Source organism: Apaloderma vittatum, unplaced genomic scaffold (genome assembly GCF_000703405.1).
Source record: "Apaloderma vittatum isolate BGI_N311 unplaced genomic scaffold, ASM70340v1 scaffold93, whole genome shotgun sequence".
NCBI lineage: Eukaryota > Metazoa > Chordata > Aves > Trogoniformes > Trogonidae > Apaloderma > Apaloderma vittatum.
Genome location: NW_009707297.1, coordinates 147,324 through 168,898, shown reverse-complemented (window position 1 = coordinate 168,898; position 21,575 = coordinate 147,324). Strand labels below are relative to the sequence as shown.

General features: G+C 41.9%; 1 protein-coding gene across 1 annotated transcript in view; it reads left to right on the top strand.

Moving 5' to 3' along the window:
• Positions 1–14,257, top strand: part of LOC104271445 (isoprenoid synthase domain-containing protein-like) — a gene marked incomplete at its 5' end in the record, with an annotated part of 42,365 nt that extends 28,108 nt beyond the window's left edge. The window contains one exon of the mRNA XM_009866111.1: positions 14,153–14,257. Coding sequence (XP_009864413.1) covers positions 14,153–14,257 — 105 coding nt within the window. The remainder of the gene's footprint in view (positions 1–14,152) is intronic.
• Between the last annotated feature and the right edge of the window lie 7,318 nt (positions 14,258–21,575).

Here is a 21,575-nt window from a genome sequence, read left to right as displayed (position 1 = left end):
CAGGAGATGTGTTCTCAGCTAGTACCTAACTTATCTGAGCAGCTGAACTGATTTTTAAGTCTGGATAAGTCTTAAGCAGAGCTGCATTCCTTTTCTTTTTAACCAAACCAATCTGTGACATAACAGCTCTGCAGGCTGTAGTAGCTGGACTCACACAGTGGATGCTTGGATTCCTGTCTGTTCTCACTGGAGTAACTCTGCTGTTTCATGGGAGTTATTTCCTGGGCAACTGTGGGTATCAAGACCAGAACCCAACAAAATTAAGCTACTGTGTTTACCTTAAACATAACTGTTGTTATTACAACACAGTTTTCATGAAAAATTAATAACCTTTAAAAATAATTTTAAATTTCCTCTGTAGTCTTCTGTCCAGGGATTGTAATGATTAACTGCTGTCAAAATTAGTATCAGATCGAAAACTGCTTACTGCTTGCTTTTGGTTTCAGCAGTTATATTCAGAAAATATGCAACAATTTTATGAAGCCCTCAAAATTATTTGAGTTTTAAAAAAATATTATTGTCAATTATCGTACTTCAAAACACTTCAGAGATCCTGCAGGTGAATTATACAGGTATGTACTTGATATCCAGGATCCTGATTCTTAGGTCACTGTTAACAGTAACGTTTAGCTGAATATTCAGCTTTTACTGGGAACGTTGAGAAACAAGAACACTCTGCAGCTCTTCTACCTTACTGTCTTGGAAGAATGGCAATCCCCTTTCATATAAAAAAGACTGGTGCCCATCACCAGGAAAATGGCACTAGCCCACGGATTTCAGTTAGCTTCGGCTGATCCAGATTTTGAAGTGAGGCGCAAGTGATGTGGTAAACTCTTACCCATCGTGTTTAGTCATGCCCTTGGAAGCTGTCATAAATAGTTTCTTAATCAAATGCCTGTTACAAGAAGATACTAGAGAGAACTGAACTTATCTTTGCAGGCAGTCACAGACATATTTAAGTTGCAAGTAGGCACAAGATGGGCCTAGGATGTTTTGAAGGAAACTTTGGTAGCAATTTAAATGAAAATGTGAAAGGCTGTAAAACATCGGCTCTTCAGTTACACAACTCAAGATACAACATACCTGAAGAATAAGCTTAACATTGAATGCTAATCTCATAAAAAGAGGTGTGTTCATAGCTAACAATATTTCATCTGTTTTATTTTCGATAAAACATCTGAATTGGGGGCTACAGTTAATCTTTTGCTAAAGTAAGACTCATTCCTTTATTTCTTTGTTCTTTTTATTCTATTTCTTTCTGGTTTTGAGGTTTTTAAAATAGCCAATTTTTTTTCTAAAAGCACAAAACAATTTGGTTTTGTTACTTTACAGTTTTATCACTTGGATATATATTCTTTTTGAGTGTCTTTGTATACAGACAGGTATTCTGTTGCATGGTTTGGGCTGATATTAGCTGGCAGAAAGAAAGAGAAGCTGTCTTGTCAAACGCTGATTTTTGTGTAAGAGAACATCTGTGAGCTCTACCTTTGTGGTGTAGTTGGACCTTCGTAGCCTAAAAGAAAACTAGAATCTAAAAGCATGCACGTCTGTCCCCTTAAGATTCTAAACATTATGCATTTTAAGTGTAAGGATAAGGATAAGTTGTAAACCCTGAGGAATGGTACTAACTGCTTTATCTATTTGCTGTGGTTTAGCTACAAGGGCCTCCTCCTGCCTTCCTATCACTGGGCTTGCACTCAAAAGGTTTTTTTGGAAATGAGCTATTTACCCTCCAGCTGTGTGATGCTTTAATCAGTAGGTTGGTGGCATGAGAGATTCCTCCATGTGATTCAAGCTATGGAGGGATAATCAGGTGAGGGCCCAGATTCAGAACAGCCATCACAGCATGAGCTACCGACGGGCTGCAAAAAACAGCTGAGAAAGTGAGCCCGCGTGTGATGAGTCCGTGCTGACTCATGTTTTGTGCTGTGCCAGTCACGCTGCTAACAAGTTAGCTGGTTTGAGGATATTTCAACTGTAAAAATTGCACTGTATCCCTCAGCTCGGGGCATCTCTTACCACCAGCCACACTTGGCGGAAAGGTTCGGTGTGTCTGGTGCTCAAGTTCCTCTCAGCCGCCCGGTGAAAACAGAGCGCTTTGCCTCAGGGGTTTCCTAGTGGGTTTTCTCTGCCCCGTCTGTTGGATTGGACACTGTTTGCTGCTGCTTTCTGAACTCAGCACCTCTGCTCCCACCAGACCTCCAGAACCATCTTTCCTCTAGGATTAATTTTTCCAAAATTTAAACGCTCCTTCCATTGCTTAGCTGGAAACTTTAACAAGGGCACATGCTCTCTTTGCACTGGGACTTTAGGTTATGAACTAAGGAGGGCAAAGAAACAGAGAGAAGATGAATAGAGAGTTTGGATCAACACTTTTAGAAATTACTATTATTTCCTTGTGCATACGGGATAGAGATCCATTCAGTTCATGTCCTAGGGTGCTGCTCAGACACACTGCCCAGCCTTAAGTTGTAGGTGTAGGCAACATACGTGAAAGAAAACAATAGACAGTGGCGAACACACTTTCTCCATTCACAGCCATTTTGAGTCTGTTTATTTGAGTGTATTTGTGTTTAGAATTACTCATGAGGAGCGATTGAGGGAGCTGGGTCTGTTCAGTTTGACGAAGAGGAGGCTCATCTCATCAGGGGAGATCTCATCATGCTCTACAATTACTTGAAAGGACATTGTAGAGAGGTTGGTGCTGGTCTCTTCTCACAGGTAATTAGGGAGAGAACCAGGGGGAATGGTTTCAAGTTGCAAAGCGGGAAGTTTAGACTGGACATTAGGAAGAAATTCTGTGCTGGACATTAGGAAGAAATTCTTCACAGAAAGAGTGGTCAGACCCTGGAACAGACTGCCTAGGGAGGGGGTTTAGTCGCCATCCCTGGATGTGTTCAAGTGTCGCTTAGATGTGGTGTTGGGTGATATGGTTTAGGGGTGAACTTGTAGTGTAGGGTTAATGGTTGGACTCGATGATCCCAAGGGTCTTTTCCAACCTGAATTGTTCTGTGATTCTATGATTTCAAGAAATGCAAGTTTCTTTCCTGCTTATTACATGCACTGCGTGAAAACTGCTTTGGAGTAGGAAACAAGTCCATGTTTTGTACAAAGGGTTGTCGAGAACAATCAGAATTACTATAAAATTAGTGTATTAAAACATCGTATTGGTGTGAGAGACAAAGTGAATGAGTCTTTATTAATAACTTGTGTTGTAACATGGTTTTTCCCTGCTGACTCCTCTCCTCTTACTCTCCAAGGAGAGATGTAACCTCAAACCCTTGTAACAGTTGTCTCATTTCTGAATGCTTTTTCATCAGTCTGATATTTTTATTTTTTTGGAAAAGTAGACTAGCTTGGCCTTACATAAAAGTCTTGAATTGTAAGGAATTTATACTTTTTGCCTTCCAGTAGGCTGTAGATCCTCAGCTGTAGACAGGAAAAGAAGTCAGAGATGGGACATAAACCATGTCTCAGCATCACACAGATGCGATTGAAGAAGTAGGATTTCAGTGATGAGATGAAAGATGTGGGGTGGACATTCAGTGTTAAATTTTAAGGTGTAATTCAAGGGTGTTTTCAAATTTCAATGTGTAACTTAAGCAGGACATTTTTATGATCTATTCTTCAGTCAGTCCCTCCTGATGGAGTGATGAGATGATGCAACTTGAGAACTACTTGCAAGCAACTAGATAGATTCAATTAAGAGTATTAAATCGGGATATCAAATCTGTGATACTAAATGTTCAGTGACAACTTCTGGACAGCCACTCCCCCTCTCTGCCTAAAATGCTGATACATGAGTTAGTTTAAGGCTGCTTTTGAAATTTTGTGAGACCAGTTTAAAAATAGTTACATATTAGGTCTTCTGTAGGAAAATACAGTTTAAAATTGAATTTTAGCCTCTGCAACTGCAAAGTAACTGGACTCATAATACTGTAGTTACTTTGATTTGTATTTCTGTAACCAAGATTGGAATGTGGCCTTTACCCCACTGAACTGATATTATCATCCCCAAAGTTTGGAAGCCACAAAACTGGGATGTGAACAGTAGCCCAGCATATGTGTACACATACTTCGCCTCTCAGAATCTCTTGAGTTTTCTTTATTTCTTTCCCCAAAGGAGAAGTTTTAATTTTGTGTTTTAGTAGGTTATACAGTTTTTCCTCTGAATCATCTCAAATAAATTATCTGTAATCAGGAGGAATGTTTCCAGTCAATTAGTTACTGCAGCCGTGTGCTTGTATTTCAGATTATTCACAGTCTGTAGGAGTTGTATAATGAAGGTTTGAATGCCTAAACAGAACGCTTATACTGAAATGGATGGAAGAACGCTTGTTATTTTGGAGAGCTGGATGTCTCTGATGCATAATCTGCCATATGAATTTAGCACCTGTAGGAGGGAAGAAGAGTGTACTTTCGACTGAGAAAATGGAAAAAATGCTTACGTTCCCTCTGCACTGATTTTCAGCATCCCCCAGGAGATTCAAATGCATCACTCATTCTTTTCAAGGTCCTTCCCATTTTGTTACAGTCACTAATCATAAGTTACCTCGTCTTTCTGTATAACGTTGGTCAGCACAATCACAAATTGTATGTCACAAATTACCTGCAACTGCTTTTGCACATTGGTGTGCAAAATCCTGTAACCTGTGATAGCCAAAGTCTTTCATATCTTGTACTGCTTATTGGCAACTTAGATGTTTGCCAACTACTGTGTTTGTGGTTTTTTGTGAAGTGCAATGACCAACCTATGTTGTTAATATAATATGGGACAGAAAGGGAAACCTGTATCAAAATATACTCTGCTAAATTTACCGTAAATATGTACTTTTTTTGTTCTTGCTGGAAATTTATATGAGGTGCTGTATTGCTCTCTCTGCTTCCATTAGGTAGTTTTTTTCAGATCCTAAGTAACAATGTCATAGTGCTCTAAAAGTAAAAAGATTCAGATTTGTGATACTTACCTACTTGTTTTACAATTGCAGTGATGAGCTGTGATCTCCCTGGCTAAGAACATCCTACTCTGTTCTTTGAAGACTCTTCTTTTTTTACCTGCAGTATATGACCCAGTTTGCCTCTCAGGTGGATCCTCTGGCTTTGCTAGTAATCTCTCCTGATCGTTAGCCATGGCTTGTCTTTTTGTATTTTGAGGATGGAGCTAGTTGTGTGCCTAATGTTTTATCTCTGTTGCTTCTTCTTTTCTCCTTTCTCCCAGCTTGTTCCACCTCTACACACATTTTTGCCTCCCTACTCACTGCTGGCCAAGGCTAAAACACTAGTCATCAAGTGACACTGAGCTTGAAGATGTGTATGTCTCAGCCTCGAATAGAAAACCATCTAAACTGTGCTCAACTGCTTTTGCTCAGCTACTCGTCCCACGTGTCGAATGCATTCGTATGTGATGTGTAGCCGCTCTGTCGTTGCTGGGTGCCTGGTGTACTGCAGCAGTCTGCAAGTGATTTGCGTGATGGGGTGGTACGTGCTGCAGGAGGCCAGCGCTACTTAACCCCGTTCTTCTGTGGGCGTGTGTGTGTGGTGGGTCTGCGACGTGTTCCTGGCCGCCTGCAAAACTGAGCGCTGCAGCCCGTCAGAGTATTGACAGACTCTCACAGTGGAACAGGCGGCAGAGGATCCACCACACATAACACACTGAAGGAGACGCTGTTATACGCTGCTGCCGCGTGGAAGGCTGAAGTCCCACTCACACGGGAATTTGTTGTTGCCATCAGATCGATCCAAAGCTTTCTGAAACAAGAGGAGAGAGTTGCTGCAGCTTCGCTCGACTTCAGCCTGATTTTAGATGTTCAGCAGCTTGCAGTGCTGGTTGTCAGAGAAGAAAACAAGTCTCCTGGGCCTCAGGAGCGTTTCAGTTTTCATTTATTGATAGTAAGAAACGTTTTTTCCTTCCCCCTAAAAACCTTTACGGTGTGTTTCACAGGGTTACCACAGTGATGCCTCGTAGGGCCTGTAGGTAGTGCAGTAACATATATTAACATGACTACATTTCATATAATAGTTTTATTTGGTAACATACTGTATTAAGAGACCACCTCTAAGAAACCTCAAACACATAATATGCTTTTGCAGACAACCACATCTGTTAAGTGGCTTATTTCTGCCAGTATTTTTGTACATACAGGTGGCGGAACTGGCTGCTAGCTCAAGCATTAGGTAGCTTTTTGAACAACTTGCAGGGAAAGATGGCTGTGCTGTCGCTCTTGCCAAGAGCTTCGATCAGATAGTGCGAAGTGCTGAATGAGAACTCTTGCTTAAGCTGCAATGATTGAATGTGCTGAAAACGTTCTTTATACCAAGCTCTTCAGAGAATTTTTTGGTTCAGGAAGTTTTATTGATTATTCAGTATGATCATGCCAACAGTTTTCCTTACAGGGGAGAAAAAAAAAAAGACTTGGAGAGGACAACAATAAGGAAATACAAAGCCAAGGTCTGCAAATAACAGAGGCATTGGCACCGAGCTCATGTCTGTTCTAAACACCGTTTGTCTATTTTGCATCAAATGAACAAACTTTTGGAGCAGAAGTTAGAACAGAGCTTTCACTTGCTTCCCAAGTGTCTGGACTGGCATCTGGGCTGGAGTCTTGTCATCCTTCTGTTGTGACACAGTGACTCTATGTGGAATGGGTGTCCAAAGAAGGGAACTGAACCCTGGTCACCTACATCCTTGCAGATGGAGCTGTTTTAAAACTGCTGATATGGGGGAATTGTGCCTGTTCTGTTCATACTAGGGAAAGGGTTTTTGTTTGTTTGTGTTGTTTTGTTAGGGCTTTAACAAAAGCCCAATGTGTACCTTCAGTTTTAGATCTGTGAATGTTAGGTGAAAAGATACTCACAATAGCAACCTCCAGAAGATTTAAACTATTTGCCGGCCCTCGGTGTACCCACACAGTCACTTCAAATGCTGATGGCTCTCCGTTTTCTTAAGACAAACTGTAAGAGGCATGGTTGATCAGTGGTACAGGAGATACGACCGTACAGGTAAAGTACAGTTTGCCATATTTATCGAGGTTTGGATAGGTTGTAGCATGGATTTACAATCGTTTAACTGCAGGGAATTGACTCAGATCTATCCGACTTCATTAACTGGGAGGTCTAGTAGGCTCCATTGGCACAGTTCTTCCAGTGCCACTCATCTCTTTTTGCATCTCTTTTCTCAATCCTCTTTGCATCCTGAGTACCTAGATTTCAGAGTTAGTTCTGTTTTGAAGAGTGTCCATTAATGAAGAATTGATTGCATTTTCTTAGTTCAGAAAGAAAGCAAGGCTGTGTGTTCAGAGGTTCAGATATAAACCTACTTGAACTAATTTTGAACACAGCTACCTATCTGAACTCAAATGCTACCTTAATTATTTATGTTTTACTTGAAAGGAAACCTAAAAATATTCAGAGAAATAGTTTCCCTATCTTTTCAAATAATCTTCATAGCTATCTTCTTACTGAGGTAAATTGCTGCATTGATATTATGTATGAGATGTCACTTATCAATAGATCCTGTGGCAGATGGATAAAAAATGTACGTGGAAGCATTTTAAGAAGGGAGACTTCAGATTAATTTGTACTGTTAGAGAAGTTGAGGTTGCTTTAATATGTAGATGCATGCAACCACATATCTTGAGTAGGAGGAAATGCTTCTTCGTGAATCTATTAGAGAATTCCTCATGGTGAGATTAAACACCAAACCATATTATACAACTGATTTCTGGGAGTGGAAGGACCTCAGTCCCTCTTCAGATTGTCTTTTAAAATGAAAAATATTAATTGAAGAAGAAAATTCCAAGTATTGAGGTTTCTGAGGCTAGATTCTCTACTCAGTTTCTCTGAGTGCAAATAAAACGCTATCAGTATGTGACATCAGGTGAGTTTTGGAGACACCTGGTGTAGGTTTAGTATAAATTACAGCATCCGGTGGAGCTCCTCTTGTACTGCTAATGCAGCCTTTTGTGAGATGCTTGCCAGAACACAGACTATTTCAGCCCTTTTCCAGTCATGCCTTGTGTGCACCCAAGCCCACCCTTGGGGGTGCTCCATCACGCGATCCTTTCCGTAAGGTGGCAGAAATGTGTAATACAGCATATGTGCTGCCTGCCAGTGTGGTTCATCCCCCTATTCTGCTCTGTTTTGGTGGGAATACTCTCCACAGAGCCGTTCATCTTCTTTTAAATTACTGTTTGTGGTAGCTACATGGGATTTGTGCCTCATTCTGGAGGGGATTATCTGATTGTCAGTCTCTGTATTCTCGATGCATTTGGATGTGGAGAGGAAGGCAGAGCTGTCACTTCCCAGCGATACTGAGGCTACATCTGTGCTGGTAAGTAAACCAGACCAGGGATGGTTCTCTTGTCCTAGGGCTAAAAGGCACAGCACGCCTCATGACCGCGTGGCTGAGTTCTTGTTTTCCGGAAAGAGGGTGGCCTCATTCAGCCTGTCCCTTGGGAGCAGTCACTGGCTTGTGCTTGCCCCCTGACCGTTCCCCAGCCATTGTCTGGGAATATGGTCACTGGCCAAAGCCAGAACTGTGCCGGGGCGCGGGCTTACAATGGGGCAGCCAGGGCAGGAGGGGGTACAAACGTAACCACGCTACTGGTGGTGTTCCCTAAGTTCAGCAGCATCTTTATATCGTGTTTTAAGGTTTCCCATCAGCCATATAATCAGGGCTAACGTTACCATTCTATTAATTTTTAAAAACTGTATTAAATGGAAGGTCAAACAGCGTTACAGCGTAACAGAGTGCGAATAATGGAACGCAGCTCTTTTATTCTTTTGGAGGGGTGCAGTACAGGGCAGAGGTAATACCTGCAGAGGCAATTTTTTTGGAGCTAAAAAGGGTAGCGTGTGTTTTTCAAGCTATGCTTAAACTGAACTAGTACATACGTAAATTGAAACGCGTGTATGTGAAGGTCCAGCTGGGGAAGAAAAAAAAAAATCCTAAACAGATTGAAGCAAGGAAATGAATCGTTAGGGGAACGTCAGTAAATATTCAGATATCCTCACAGTTTCTTAAATAAATGCACATTTGTAAAATATCAGATTGCATATTCCAAACACAACTCTAACTCTGTCCCTATAGCCGTTCACAGTCTTATTCTGCAGACCAGAAAACCCCTACAGTCAGTAACTCTACATCAAATAAATTGTGAGTATGAGTTACAACCGTCACACAATATGGGTATGTTGGAATATTTTTACTATTTAATAACAGACAAAGTGGATATTTTATTTTGGAATCAAAGTGCTGTTATGTGGATTTATGGTTTATAAGGTTGGCAGTGTTTCTGAGTGCTTTCTTTTCCAAAGTACATAAATATAAAGTGGTAAAAGTTTTGTTTTTAGCTTATAAATGTAGTTAATCATCTGTTCAAACAATAAAAAATGCTATTTATTAATGGCCAAGAAATGTTAGGGGTTTTTGGTTTTTCTTTTTACAAGAGACTCATTTATGTCAACTGGATGAAATGAATAGACAGTGAGTATCACAATGGTTTAGCGGGGATCATGGCACACCAGTTGATCATGTGGAACTTCAGTCATTAATCCATTAAATTAGTTACTGCCCCTGAGCCTTGTTTAAATGTCACAGTCTTTTTTAAGGATTTGGTCAACGGGGAAAGAACTCTTCATGCGTGCTCCATCCAGCGTGTGCAGGGCTGTGCGCTCACTGACTAGCGTGCTGAAGTATGTTCTCTGCTCGGAATTTACAACACCGAGCAGTGGGTGGGCAATAACACGCGAGAGCTCTTGGCAGCTCCCGTGAGGATTCGTATTGATGGTTTTGTTCTTACATCCTGGTTTTTATCGTGGTTACAATATATGCAGACGTGTCAGGCAGTTAGACGTGTTAGGCAGTTAGACGTGTTGAGACCTGGTTCTGCTTGATTATTTGACTTCCTGCGACTAATAATGAGATTTTTTGAAAGATTGAGTACTGTACCATTGAACGTAAAAGAGGATCGGAGGCCTGTGGAGCTAGGGCTGGTGTATTGCTTTTGTCCTGGCATCCTTATTGAAGCCTCCCTGTAGACACCATCAGCTGCAGTCAGCACTGGTGTCAGAAACATGGGTGTTTTAAGGGTTTAGCCGGGGCACTTGAAGGGTTCATTTATTTGTTTAAATTAATAAAGACCCATAAGATTCTTCTTCTTTCCTGACTTGTTGAATTCTGTCATGTTAATTCTTAATATTCCTCGTAAATACTGTTGGAATAACATTACGTGCAACTACTTAGGAAAAAACTAAGTGTCATTGTGGTACATTGTAAATACCTGCTTACGTGCGTGGCCTGAAATGAAATAAATTCCCAGCAGAATTCAGAGGAGAGGAAAGAATACTTCAGATATAACTTAACCGTTCTGTCAGAATTTGTGTGTGTGTTAGAATTTCTTTTTCCATTCTCTTTTTGGTAAGGACTAGAAATGATCAACAGAACTTATAAATTACACACAGGCTATGACTCTCGGATACTACAATAATGATTTCTAGCATAGGAGCGAGTTTTGTTTCTCAGAAATATACAGGATATACACTGATTTTGAAATTCCAGGAAAAGTCCAGTTCTTTGTGTCATTTACTGCCTCTTTCCAGTAAGACTGTGAGTATAAAGCAAGTTAAAATCGGCCCGTACTTGACCTCTGTGCACCGATTTCTCCTGCACTTGGCAGACTGTTAAGGCACAGGTGACCCCGAGACTGGTCTGAGACAGCGTTACTGGGAAGGAGCAACAGCATAAGTCTAAAAATGAGTGATCCCTATCATAAATGCTTTAAAGGAAGTCGCCCTGTTGAAATCTTCTCTGTATGTTTCATTGTCATTTAACTGTCAACTGTAACTGTATAAAGTAATTTTTTTCTATTATTCTTGTGAACTTCAATAAGATACTGTATATACACTTAAAGAAGACACATCTGGTTTTTTTCAAAAAACGGACTTACAGGGACTAATCCACTCGTGTCTGACAGTTCATCGTTCCTGCCGTTGTATTGATTGGGTGTAAGAAAGACGAGAACCAGTTGGTTTCCTGGAGGCTTAGGATAGTATTAATAATCAGATTATTAGAAGTGAAGTAACTGTAAAACTTGCAAATGCATTTTAATTTGGGCTGCTTACTTCTTGTGTTTCTCTTTTTGAACAAATTGCAATTCCCCAGTCCATTGCAGGGTGGTTCGTAGACCGCTGCTGCGTGCGTGCAGGTTTCTGGACCCGTTACTGTGCCGCATTGTCTGCACTACAAATACAACTCATAATTTTTTGCATGTCTTTCCTTCAGAACATGGAAATTAGCACTAAAGACTTAAGTTTAGCTTTAGAAAAAGCTTTTTTTCAGTCTAAAGGAATCTTGCAGGGTCACTTTCAGTCTTTTGTCTGGAAGTTAAATTTCTTTCTCTTGCTTCCTTTTATGTTCAAAAACTTAAATAATTTATTACTGCAAAGGAATGTGTACTGAATCCAGTAACCAACAGAGGATGTGGAAAGATTTATTGAGAGAAACATTAAGAGCATTCCTGGCCAGGTGTATTTTATTTCTTTTTTTGTGAAATGGGGGAAAAAAATAAAATACACCTCCAGCCAACTTTAGATATGGCTGGAAGCCCATTTGGAAAACAGTGTCTGTAATTGTGAAGCACTTCTCAAGTCAAACTGAGCAGAACGAGGTGAGGGGCGCAAAGAGATTGGTGTTGCTGAGTAGCAGGAGCTGTGTTGCTGGATCTTGAAAGCGACTGCGGCGTTTGCTGTCTGAGTGGGTGTGTGCGCATGACTTGCGCTCTCCTTGTGCATTATACACCGGTTTATAGCCGTGGGAAACGAGGGAATGAACCCCCTGCCAAAGCGGGGTGATGGGTCCTGAGTGAGTTCTTTTTTGTACCCTCAGCCCTTGACAAAAGGTCCTGGAGGAGCAGGAGCTGAGTACGCTCGTGCACTCCTTGCTTAACTGGGCGCCAGGTGTCACTCAGTAAACAGCAAGACGGGGTTGTGGTAAACATTTTCACCCTTCGACAATGTTTTAGAACACTAATAAATAATTTTACTGCGTATTAGTGTATGTAACATGAATTTGTGAGGAGTGGAATCTTTTGGGGGTTACGAATTGTGACAGTTTACTTATTTGACAGGTTTTTTAGGATAAAATTCTGGTCAAATATAAATACCGCTTTCCAGGAATAATGAAAGAATCAGGTATAAAGTAGCTGTTTCTAATTCTGACCCGTTGCTTCTCTGGCACGTTCCCTGTCGTTTAGGTAAAGCACCAAGTTAATAAGAACATTATCACAGAATCATAGAACGCTTTGGTTTGGAAGGGATCTTTTCAGAGGTCATCTGGTCCAACATCCTGCAATGAGAAGAGACACCTTCAACTAGATCAAGTTGCTCAGAGTTCTGTCCAACCTGACAGTGAATGTTTCCCGGGATGAGGCATCTACCATGTCTCTGGGCAACCTGCTCCAGTGTTTCACCACCCTCATTGTAAAACATTTCTTCCTTATATCCAGTCTACATCTACCCTCTTTTATTTTAAAAAACATTATCCCATGTCCTGTTGCAACAAGCCCTGCTGTAAAGTTTGTCCCCATCTTTTTTATGGGCCTTTTGAAAGTGCTGAAAGGTCTCTGTAAGGTCTCCCCGGACCCTTTGCTTTTCCAGGCTGAATAACCCCACCTCTCTCAGCCTGTCCTAGTAGGGGAGGTGCTCCACCTCTCTGATCATTTTTGCGGCGCTCCTCTGGACCCACTTCAACTTTGAAAGTGTTCCAGGGACACCTTTCTCCATTCAGTTTTTCCTTCAACCCCAGCTTCTTAGTCTGCAGCTCCCCTCTGTGCTGGCTGAATAATGGATCCCTTCAGCAGTAGCCTCATTCCTTAAAAAGCAGTTTTTCCATTACTTTTTTGTATAAGCTGTTGAAACTGTTTCCTCTTTCTCTGTTAATACAAGTTTCTTAAATCTGCCTTGTTGCAGCATCTTGGAAAAATGGTGGTGTAAAGATAGAGAATTTAACTGCTCCATCTCCTGCCCCAGGCAGGAAGCTGAACCTGCTTGGTGTTTTCTGTCTATGTGGGTCTCCTGTTATGTTCGAGGACCCTAACAATAAGTTTCCTTGACCTGTCCAATAACCTGTTCCACTGTCCGCTGGTTAAAATGCCTTTCCTGACATCTTATATCCCGGTGTAAGTTCCGTTAAGTTTATTGCTTCCAAGTTTATCCATCATGGCTGTGGAGAGTGGCTCTTGCTTTCGCTTTGTAGCTCCCCATGTGTGTTTGAAACTCTTCTAGAATCTTCCCTCGAGTTCCGCAGACCTTTCTGCTTCCTCCCCTGCTTCACAGAAACGGTTCCCTCCTGTTTCTCTCTCCTGGGATGTGTCTGTGCCTGGCTACACCTACTGGTATTTTCCCAGTGCGCAAATGAAAATGTTAGTGGTAGCAAGAGGCTGACATTTTATGGTCAATACAATTAAGGAAACTTGGCAATTAGACAAAGGACTCTTTCAAACCGGAGTTGGAGTGCTTAGTCAGAAACACGGAATCAAAGTCTCATTTTATTACTTCTTCCTGTGTTGGTCTCTATACTTGCCTATCAAAACCAGACTGCTTTTTAAAGTTATTTGATACAAAGATCAGCCTAAATGGCTCAAGTCTCAGTGCGTAAATGCCTTTGTGAGTTTAAGTAGTTTGTAGGCTACAGATGGGATTCGGGAGGTGCTTAAAGTTGCAGGTCTTTAACCATGCTACTCACTTAAATCCTCCATTTTGTTCTTCTGTTTTCAAACCCCAAATTTTTACTACCTTCTAGATTTCGAAAATCAACTAGGAAGCAAGTGACAGAATCAAGCTTATGTTTCAGTGGTCTCGAGATAGATGGCATTAATTCTAGCAGTTAAAATACACTGCTTTTTAAAAAATAATTTTTGCTTTTAAATCATTGTAGAGATTTGGAAATGGATACTCTGATGTTACTATGTTTCCTTAAAATGTAGGGTTTAGAACTTCTTCTAATAAGTACAAATTAATGTTGAGGGTTTTTTTCAACATTCATATGGTAATTCTGCATACTTGAAAATTGATTTTAATATTCACTTTTTCCACTTGTTAACACACTGTTTTCTCTTCTCTGTTTTTTTTTTTTTTTCCTTTTTTTCCCCCCCAGGATCATTTGCTGCTTCAGGAGACAGTAAATTCTGCTGCTGCTCTTATCATGGCATTAATAAAGGATAGAAACCCGGAGCTGATTGGGCAGATCTTGGTAGCATAAAACCAGAAATCACGTGTAGCTTTTGGAAGTGTTTTTTTTTTCAGCATCCGTTCACCAAAGGTCTTGAATAATTTTACCCTTTGATGAAAACTCTGGATTTATGATATTTAATATTAAGATCTTTTAATGGCATATTTTTGATACTTAACATGCATGTCTGATCCTATGTATGCAGTGTGAAATTAAATACAAATCATTTTGAGATACACTGTGTGCCTTCTGTGAGGAATGATACTGAAATGGTTTTTTGAGGTATTGATCGTTTAAAAAGGTGCACGGAGGACACCAAAGCATCCATGGAGAGTTCTTTAACCCGTGTATGTGTGTTGTACTCTGGGACTGCGTGAATGAAATTTAAGGTAAAATATTTTTAAGGCACAGCTCATCTTCTTTATGTGAAATTACGTTAAAATTGCTGCTCTACCTGGCAGTGAATGTGGAGTTCATTACACAGTGTAGCCTTCCTGACGTCAGCAGAAACATACATTGCAAGAAGTGTCCCCGTCCTCCATGGAATGAAGGTCACCTCGAATCAAAGAAAAGATGTACATGAGGACAAGGAGGCGCTAAACCCGATTTCCAGGTGCGGTGTGCTCTGGCCGTAGCAGCCCGTGGTGCTGCACTGCTTCCAGTCCCCACGTTAATCCCTTCTCAACGTGCTCCAGTAGCTCCTCTGAGCACTGTGTCACACAGACTCCCTGTGTGTGCGCAATTGCGTGTATGTGCATGTGTGCTTAAAGGAAAAGAGAGGAGTTAAGACCCAAAAACATGTTTCACAACCCGATCTGTCGGTTCATCTGCAAGAACCCAATTTTCGTCTCTCGCTGGTTAGCATGTGTAAGCAGTAGTGAAGTGGGTGTTCCGAGTTCAAATGTACGCCACGGTGATATTCAAGGGTGGAAGGTTGGGACTGGGAGAGTGAACGGTGAAGGGTTATTATGGGGAGTATCTCCAGCATCACAACCATTACGAGCGGTACAAGAAGAGGACGTCACTGAAAACACTTGTCCCTCTGCACATCAGACTGAGGAATTCCATTCTCCTGCTGAGGAAGTTTCCCTCAGAAACCAGCAGTCCTCCCCTTACTCCCACCATGTTTCACTCCCTCTGGTGCTCAGACAAAACTTAGGATACAATGACCCATGCTTGGTCTCCTTCCATTCCACCAAGTCTGTCTCTGTTTTAAATCCATTTTAGAAGCTGCTGCTGATCCCAGGCTTCTGTCATGGCACAGTAAAATAAGAGTTGTTACCAGACTGTTCTAGATCCAAAGCGCACGTTTTCTTCCACACCAAGGTCATCTTAAGACAACTAATAAAGTTCTTGTGCATCATCTGCTTGCTTCCTTGCTTCTCCCTCCTCTTTACTTTAATAATTTGTCCTTTTTTGACACTGTACAACATAGGCATTCGTATTAGCTCTGTGTACGGCTATACAATAGGCATATTTTATTCATGTATATACTCTGTCTGTTTGTATACAGAGTACACAAATAAATGAGGAGCTAAAGAATTTATTACTGGTATTCATAATTTAACAGGACAGCTTTCACAAATAAGTTTTCTGCATTTGTTTTTACATAAATAAATTTGATGAAGGAATTCATCTCACAGGCTTTTAAAAGACACGATGGAAGATGTCTCTCTGAGTGTATTTTGTGATTCTTCTTCACTTGAAGACTAAAATACAATCCGTGATGTGCTTTCCCCAAATGATAAGCAAGTGAATTTAGAAAATCCTTCACGTTTTCTTTCCACTCTGGTTTATACATTGTGATACTGCCTTAGCATTGGTTTGCTTAAACAGAACCTTTTACTTTGTAGGGTGGCTGTACTCACCTCCTTCAATCCCGTTAAAAATGTTATTGGCAGGAACTCCTGTAATGAAAAATGGTATTATGGTTGTTTAGTAACTTATTTGGAAAAGAGAACAGACACTACACAACAGAAAGCAAGTATCAGGTCATCAAACCTGATACTTACTTAGTACTAATCTTAAATGGAAGATAATAAGCTTTATTAGTGTACTGTTAATCATTGTATTATGGATTTTTTTGTTGTTAAGAGTCTTTAAATAATGTGTGAACACTGAAACATCTATTTTGCTGGAAGCAAATATGCAAACAACAGAACTACTAAAACAGATCACAAAATACCAGAACTGCAGTAAAAAAAAATAAAAATGCACTGTGATTACTGCTATTGTGCATCCAAACCAAATTTAAATGGCCTTTTGGATTATTGTTAATACTTACAATGGAAATAAAGATACAAAGTGAAATTAAGAAACTGGATGATTGGGTTTTTTGTCTGTGCGTAGCTTCTCACAAATAGCAATACACATGAGAAACTTGGCAGCCTCTCATACACACATGCTGTTTTGAATTTAACTAGCGAATCAGTCACCACCCATATTGCTTTGAACATTTGGACAGAGATAACACAGAGTAAATAAGAGCTCAGACTCTGCCAGCCTTGCTTACCTTACTCCTCAAGCACTCTAATTAGTATTCCTTGGGTAGTGTTCCTCAGAAAAGAGAATACAGAATATGGCCCCAGAAGTCCTTCTTGTAACTGCAAAGTGGAGAGAATTAGCTGTGTGTATTGAAACCAACCGGCTTCGTACAAAATCTGAAAACTAAATCACTTCATTTGTCTGAGATCAGCTGGCAGAAGAGTTTCTAGTTAATTTTTTTTTTTCCTTTAGCTTTCCAGGCTACCTAACTTGAAAAAGATGGCTTGATGGCCCTAAAAAAGGCTGAAAGAATGAAAAGGACAAAAGATGGTGGGACTAAAACAAAGAAACAAATAAACCACAAGCCCAAAACCAAACCAGAAAGCAAAGAGAAACAAAGTGAGATGTGACCCTACTGTAATCGGTGGCATAACTCTAGTTGACTTTAAAATAGCACAATGGAGCTTTTAGCACATCCTGATAACTAATGTACTGCTGTTCTAGGTGCCATCCAAACAGAAGTTTCCAGAGACGTGTAAGGTTCCCATTTTCTGCTTAGCACTTTCAGTTGCTACAGCAGTTTGTCCTGGCTGTGGGTCACCAGGGAAGAGTCATTGTTTGCTCTGTTCTCCTCCCCATCTCAGACACTTGCTGCAGAGGCCTTATTTCTGAAGAAAAGGACATTTAGGTCCAGATACGCGAAGGCTTTTTAGTCTCGTATCTCCTTCCTCTTCATCTGTAACTTTGATCCAGAAAATGCTGGTTCATCTTAGGAAGCACCCACCAAGATGTGCGGCCATTGCATGTGTCTTTGTAGACAAAGCCTCCCTCTGGTCCTGTTAAGAAAGGTTTGGGGGTTCAGGAACGGCCTCATGTTAACAGAGTTCCTGTAGGAGCCAGGGTTGTGCGCAAGAGCTACCTTTGCCCTGGCCATAAAAATGGCTGGAAGCTGTAAAAACGGTGTGTTGTGGGATGGATTGAGCCCTTCAGGGTATTAGTAGTGCGTTGGCCTTACGTTTTTCAAGATTTCTGATTATTCTTTCTGATCCATATGACAGATGCACTAGTCTTACTCCTGTCTGACTGGGGAAAAACTCGTAAATAAGTAGTCATTATATTGATTAATTCAGATGCATAGTTCACTAGATGGTCAATTTTTCTCTTCCTGTGGGTAGTGAGAGAAAGGTATTCGGAGGATTTTTCTTCATTTGTTTCAAAGATCACTTACGAAAACGACAACTAATTCTCACTTAAGCAGGGAGAGCTGCTGAGACTTGTAAAAAGAATAATATCTTTAAGGGCTCCCATTGGTAAAATCCATTATGAAATACTAAGATATAAATATATATCTTTATCTTATAGTAATATATAATTGTGATATAAAAAGGAGTTCAGCTGTAACTATGTCATTTAAAGCCAGTTTTGAAGATAGGAATTCTGAGAAACTTAAGAAACTGCCTATATTATTCCTGCCCAATTCAATCAATGCAATCTTTAACATCAGGCTTTGAATAATCTGGAATGGCACCCGACTCGGTAACTAATGCCCCTCCCGGGGAGCCCACAGTAAGATGTGAAGGCAAAGTATCAGAATGGGTTCAAATCTTTGTGTCCCCAATGCCTGCACTTTGGACTTGGGACTGGTGAGATTTTATGATTTCTGTCTCCCTCAGCCCATTCCTCACCCTGGTTATTTCTCACAGTTCAGTTTGTCTTGTGCTTCTGGCAAGCACCGGGGGAAAGAAGCGGTCACTGACATCACATTTTTCCCAGTGTAAGCTGATTTTGATTGACAGGGCTGTAAAGCACTTGTCGAATATACGTTCTCCTTAGTTATTTCTTCCAGGAATACTCAATTAGTTTTGAGATCTGAAAAACACAATTTCAGTGCCTGTGCTGAGGAAACAGTCCCAACTGTGAAAGTACATTTATGATAGAGTATACTCAGCTTGCATATGCCAACCTGGGGAACAAAGTGGCATTCCTCAAGCTGTTTATTCCCAGGTTAATTTAAGTATGCTTTTCAACCTTTAGATTGAAACAGATCTTGTCCTTCATCCTGCACATATCCCTGTCTCAGAAACTGAAATTATAATTCAGTTAAAATGCCACAGCAAGTGAATTATAACACAGTTACAAAGATAAATGAGAGAATAAGAGACTTGGATGAAGAAAAAGTGATGTGAATTTAAATAAGATGGAGAAGCAAGGAGGCAAGACAGAATATACCAGAGCTCCTCCAGATGGCAAAATCTGCAGGGGAGACCCCTTGACTGGCACGATGCGCTAAGGGCTGGGGGCAGGAAAGCCTTCCAGGCTCGGTAGTGCCCAAGACGGCAGCTCAATAAAGCGTTTCCCTATTCACCAGCCATTTTAGCTAATCACCTCCCTTAGACAGTTATTTGTTGCTACTTCTGCATCTCCTTTTTCATTGTTCTGCCTCCTTCTTTTGGTTTCCTTGCCTCACGCTGGCCCTGTCACTTCAAAATTCATGTTTCCTTTCCATTTCAGCCATCCCTGTCTTCTCCCGCGCTCTTCTCCCATCCTTTCCCCTACTTCTGTTACTTGTTCTTTCATTCGTCACTCCCTCTCCATTCCTTCCAGCCCACCATCGTCGAAGGAGACGATCCCCCCGCTCCCTCCCGCTCCCTTCCCCTGCAAGCCAGGCCGTGGTCTGGCATCAAAAACCCTTCCTCGCTGCTGGATGGAGAACTGAGGCGTTTGGGGCTTTGGCACCTCCACACCACTCACAGCTGGGACCAAGAACAGATGTCACTTCCGCTGCCAGCTGCAGGCAGATGAGCAGCAGCTGCCCAGAGGGACAGACCTCCTGCATGGCAGCTGCTGGGCCGGCACTGAATGCCGCTTGCTCGCCGGAGTCGAGCTGCGAGCGGAGCCGTCCCACTGAAGGGAAATAACCCCCTCCAAGGTCAGCCCCCTTGCTCTTCCCGCGCTTCGGTAGCTCAACGTGTTTTTTTGTAAAGTCAGCACCCAGTCAAGGAGCCAGCCAGGCAAATCTATCATGATCGTGGCAACAACAAAAAGAGAAAGAAAAGGAAAGAAGCCAAATCCAGGTACGGCTTTTGCTGTCCTGGTGCTGGAAAAAGTGTGTTTTCACTTACTAACCAGCGGCTTTGCCAGGAGTTGCTCAGAGACAAAAACCGAGGAACCCCACGACGCTGCGTTAAGCTGTTCCTTTCCACAGCAGAGACACAGCCTGACTGAAGCCCCATTGAACTCAATGGGACTGAAAGTTCCTTGCATCCTGCTCAGGAATGTGTGGCATCTCCTCCCTCGGGCCATCTTCAGCTAAATCACACAAAACCATGCTGGTTATGCTGGGGTTTTTTATTATTAGTATTATTTTTATTGTGCTGCAGTTTTAAGTGTGTATTTATGCTGTGCTCAACTCCCTTGCCATTTTGGTGGGGCAACGTTATGGTTTTGATTAATGCCAACTGCGTTTTGGAGTTGAGTTGTGACTCCAAACTAAGCACCCACGGGCCTATGGTACATGGGGTTATGGGGGCACTTCTAAAGGGCAATTCAGAGTTTAAAGTTTGGCTTTGAAGACTCACTCTCAATCCAGCAACAGCTTCTGTGCTGGTTGAAGTTAGTCTGCGGGGCTAGAAAAAGTTGTGGCCTCTTCTGAACACCATGTTTTGTCCCTCTCTCCTGTACACTAGCACCGAGCGTTGTGCTGCTGTGTAGCTGGAGAAGCTGAAAAATTGTTACCTGGCTGGACACTAACTCTTCAACAAGCAATTAGCTGTCACCAGAGTGAGCTTTGCGGGAGGAGATACGTCACAAGCCCTGTTGCCACGGGATGTGCCAGGGTCATGTATGGCTGCAGAACTACAGGCGCAGATCAGCCTGAAATGCTGCTCAGCAGCAGTGCGGGGTTCTAGTTGTTTAATGTTGCGGTCTCGGGTCCTGCCTATGTTGAAGGTGAGATGAGTATTTGTTATTCTAACACAGTTATGCCCCTTCTGCAGGCAAGGGTGTATACGCACGGGAGGGTCAGGCGCAGTGTGGGGCTCCTCTGTTCGGCTGTCATATGCGGGCTTTGTGAGCAGCGAAGTGGGCGCCGGCTGTGTGTTGTGACACGCAAGCCTCTCTGAAAATGATACGTCTGAAAACGCTCAGAGGTGAACTGCATTCCAGACTGGTGGGTCAGGATAAGAAAAGGAAGGAAGGAAACAAGGTGTCTCTCAACCCTTCTGGGAGTGGCTGTTTGCAGCAGATCAAAGTATTCCTATGATGGATTTTTTTCAAGAAAAGCTGCAAAATGCCTTGAGTGCGCAGCACCAAAGTGATATTCTCCTTGGTGGTGGTGTTTTTGTTTTGTTTTTTTTCCTTCTTTAAAGCAATTGGTTTCACTGCCTTTGGTGTTTAATCCTGCTTTCCACCGTGCGTCTCTGTGCAGGGAGCTCCACCGACCTGGAAGGTGCAGGATTTGGCCGAAGCTTTGCTACAGCACAGCACGGCTACTGCGGTTACTCACAGTGTCAGAGCGGCAGCGCTGCACCCTCTGGTGGTGGCTGTCAATATTTTATCAGAACTCTTCCCTCAGTCAACTAAAGGCAAGCGCTGCCGACGGTAGAGCCAGCATTTTCCTCTCCATCTGTGATACGCATCCACTGCTAACCCGAGGTACTGAGAGGAGTTGAAAAAACACCAGGTACGGCGGCCCCTACAGCCGTCATCAGCCCCACATCAGCCCCACATCAGCCCCAGTGACTACAAAGTGAACAAAGATGAGTCTGGAAAGCACGCTCAGCATGTGGGTTAGTGGAAAAATGAGGATTCACGCCCATCGGGCTGTCTGGGTGGAGGACGGCAAAGCATTTGTTATCGGCTGGGG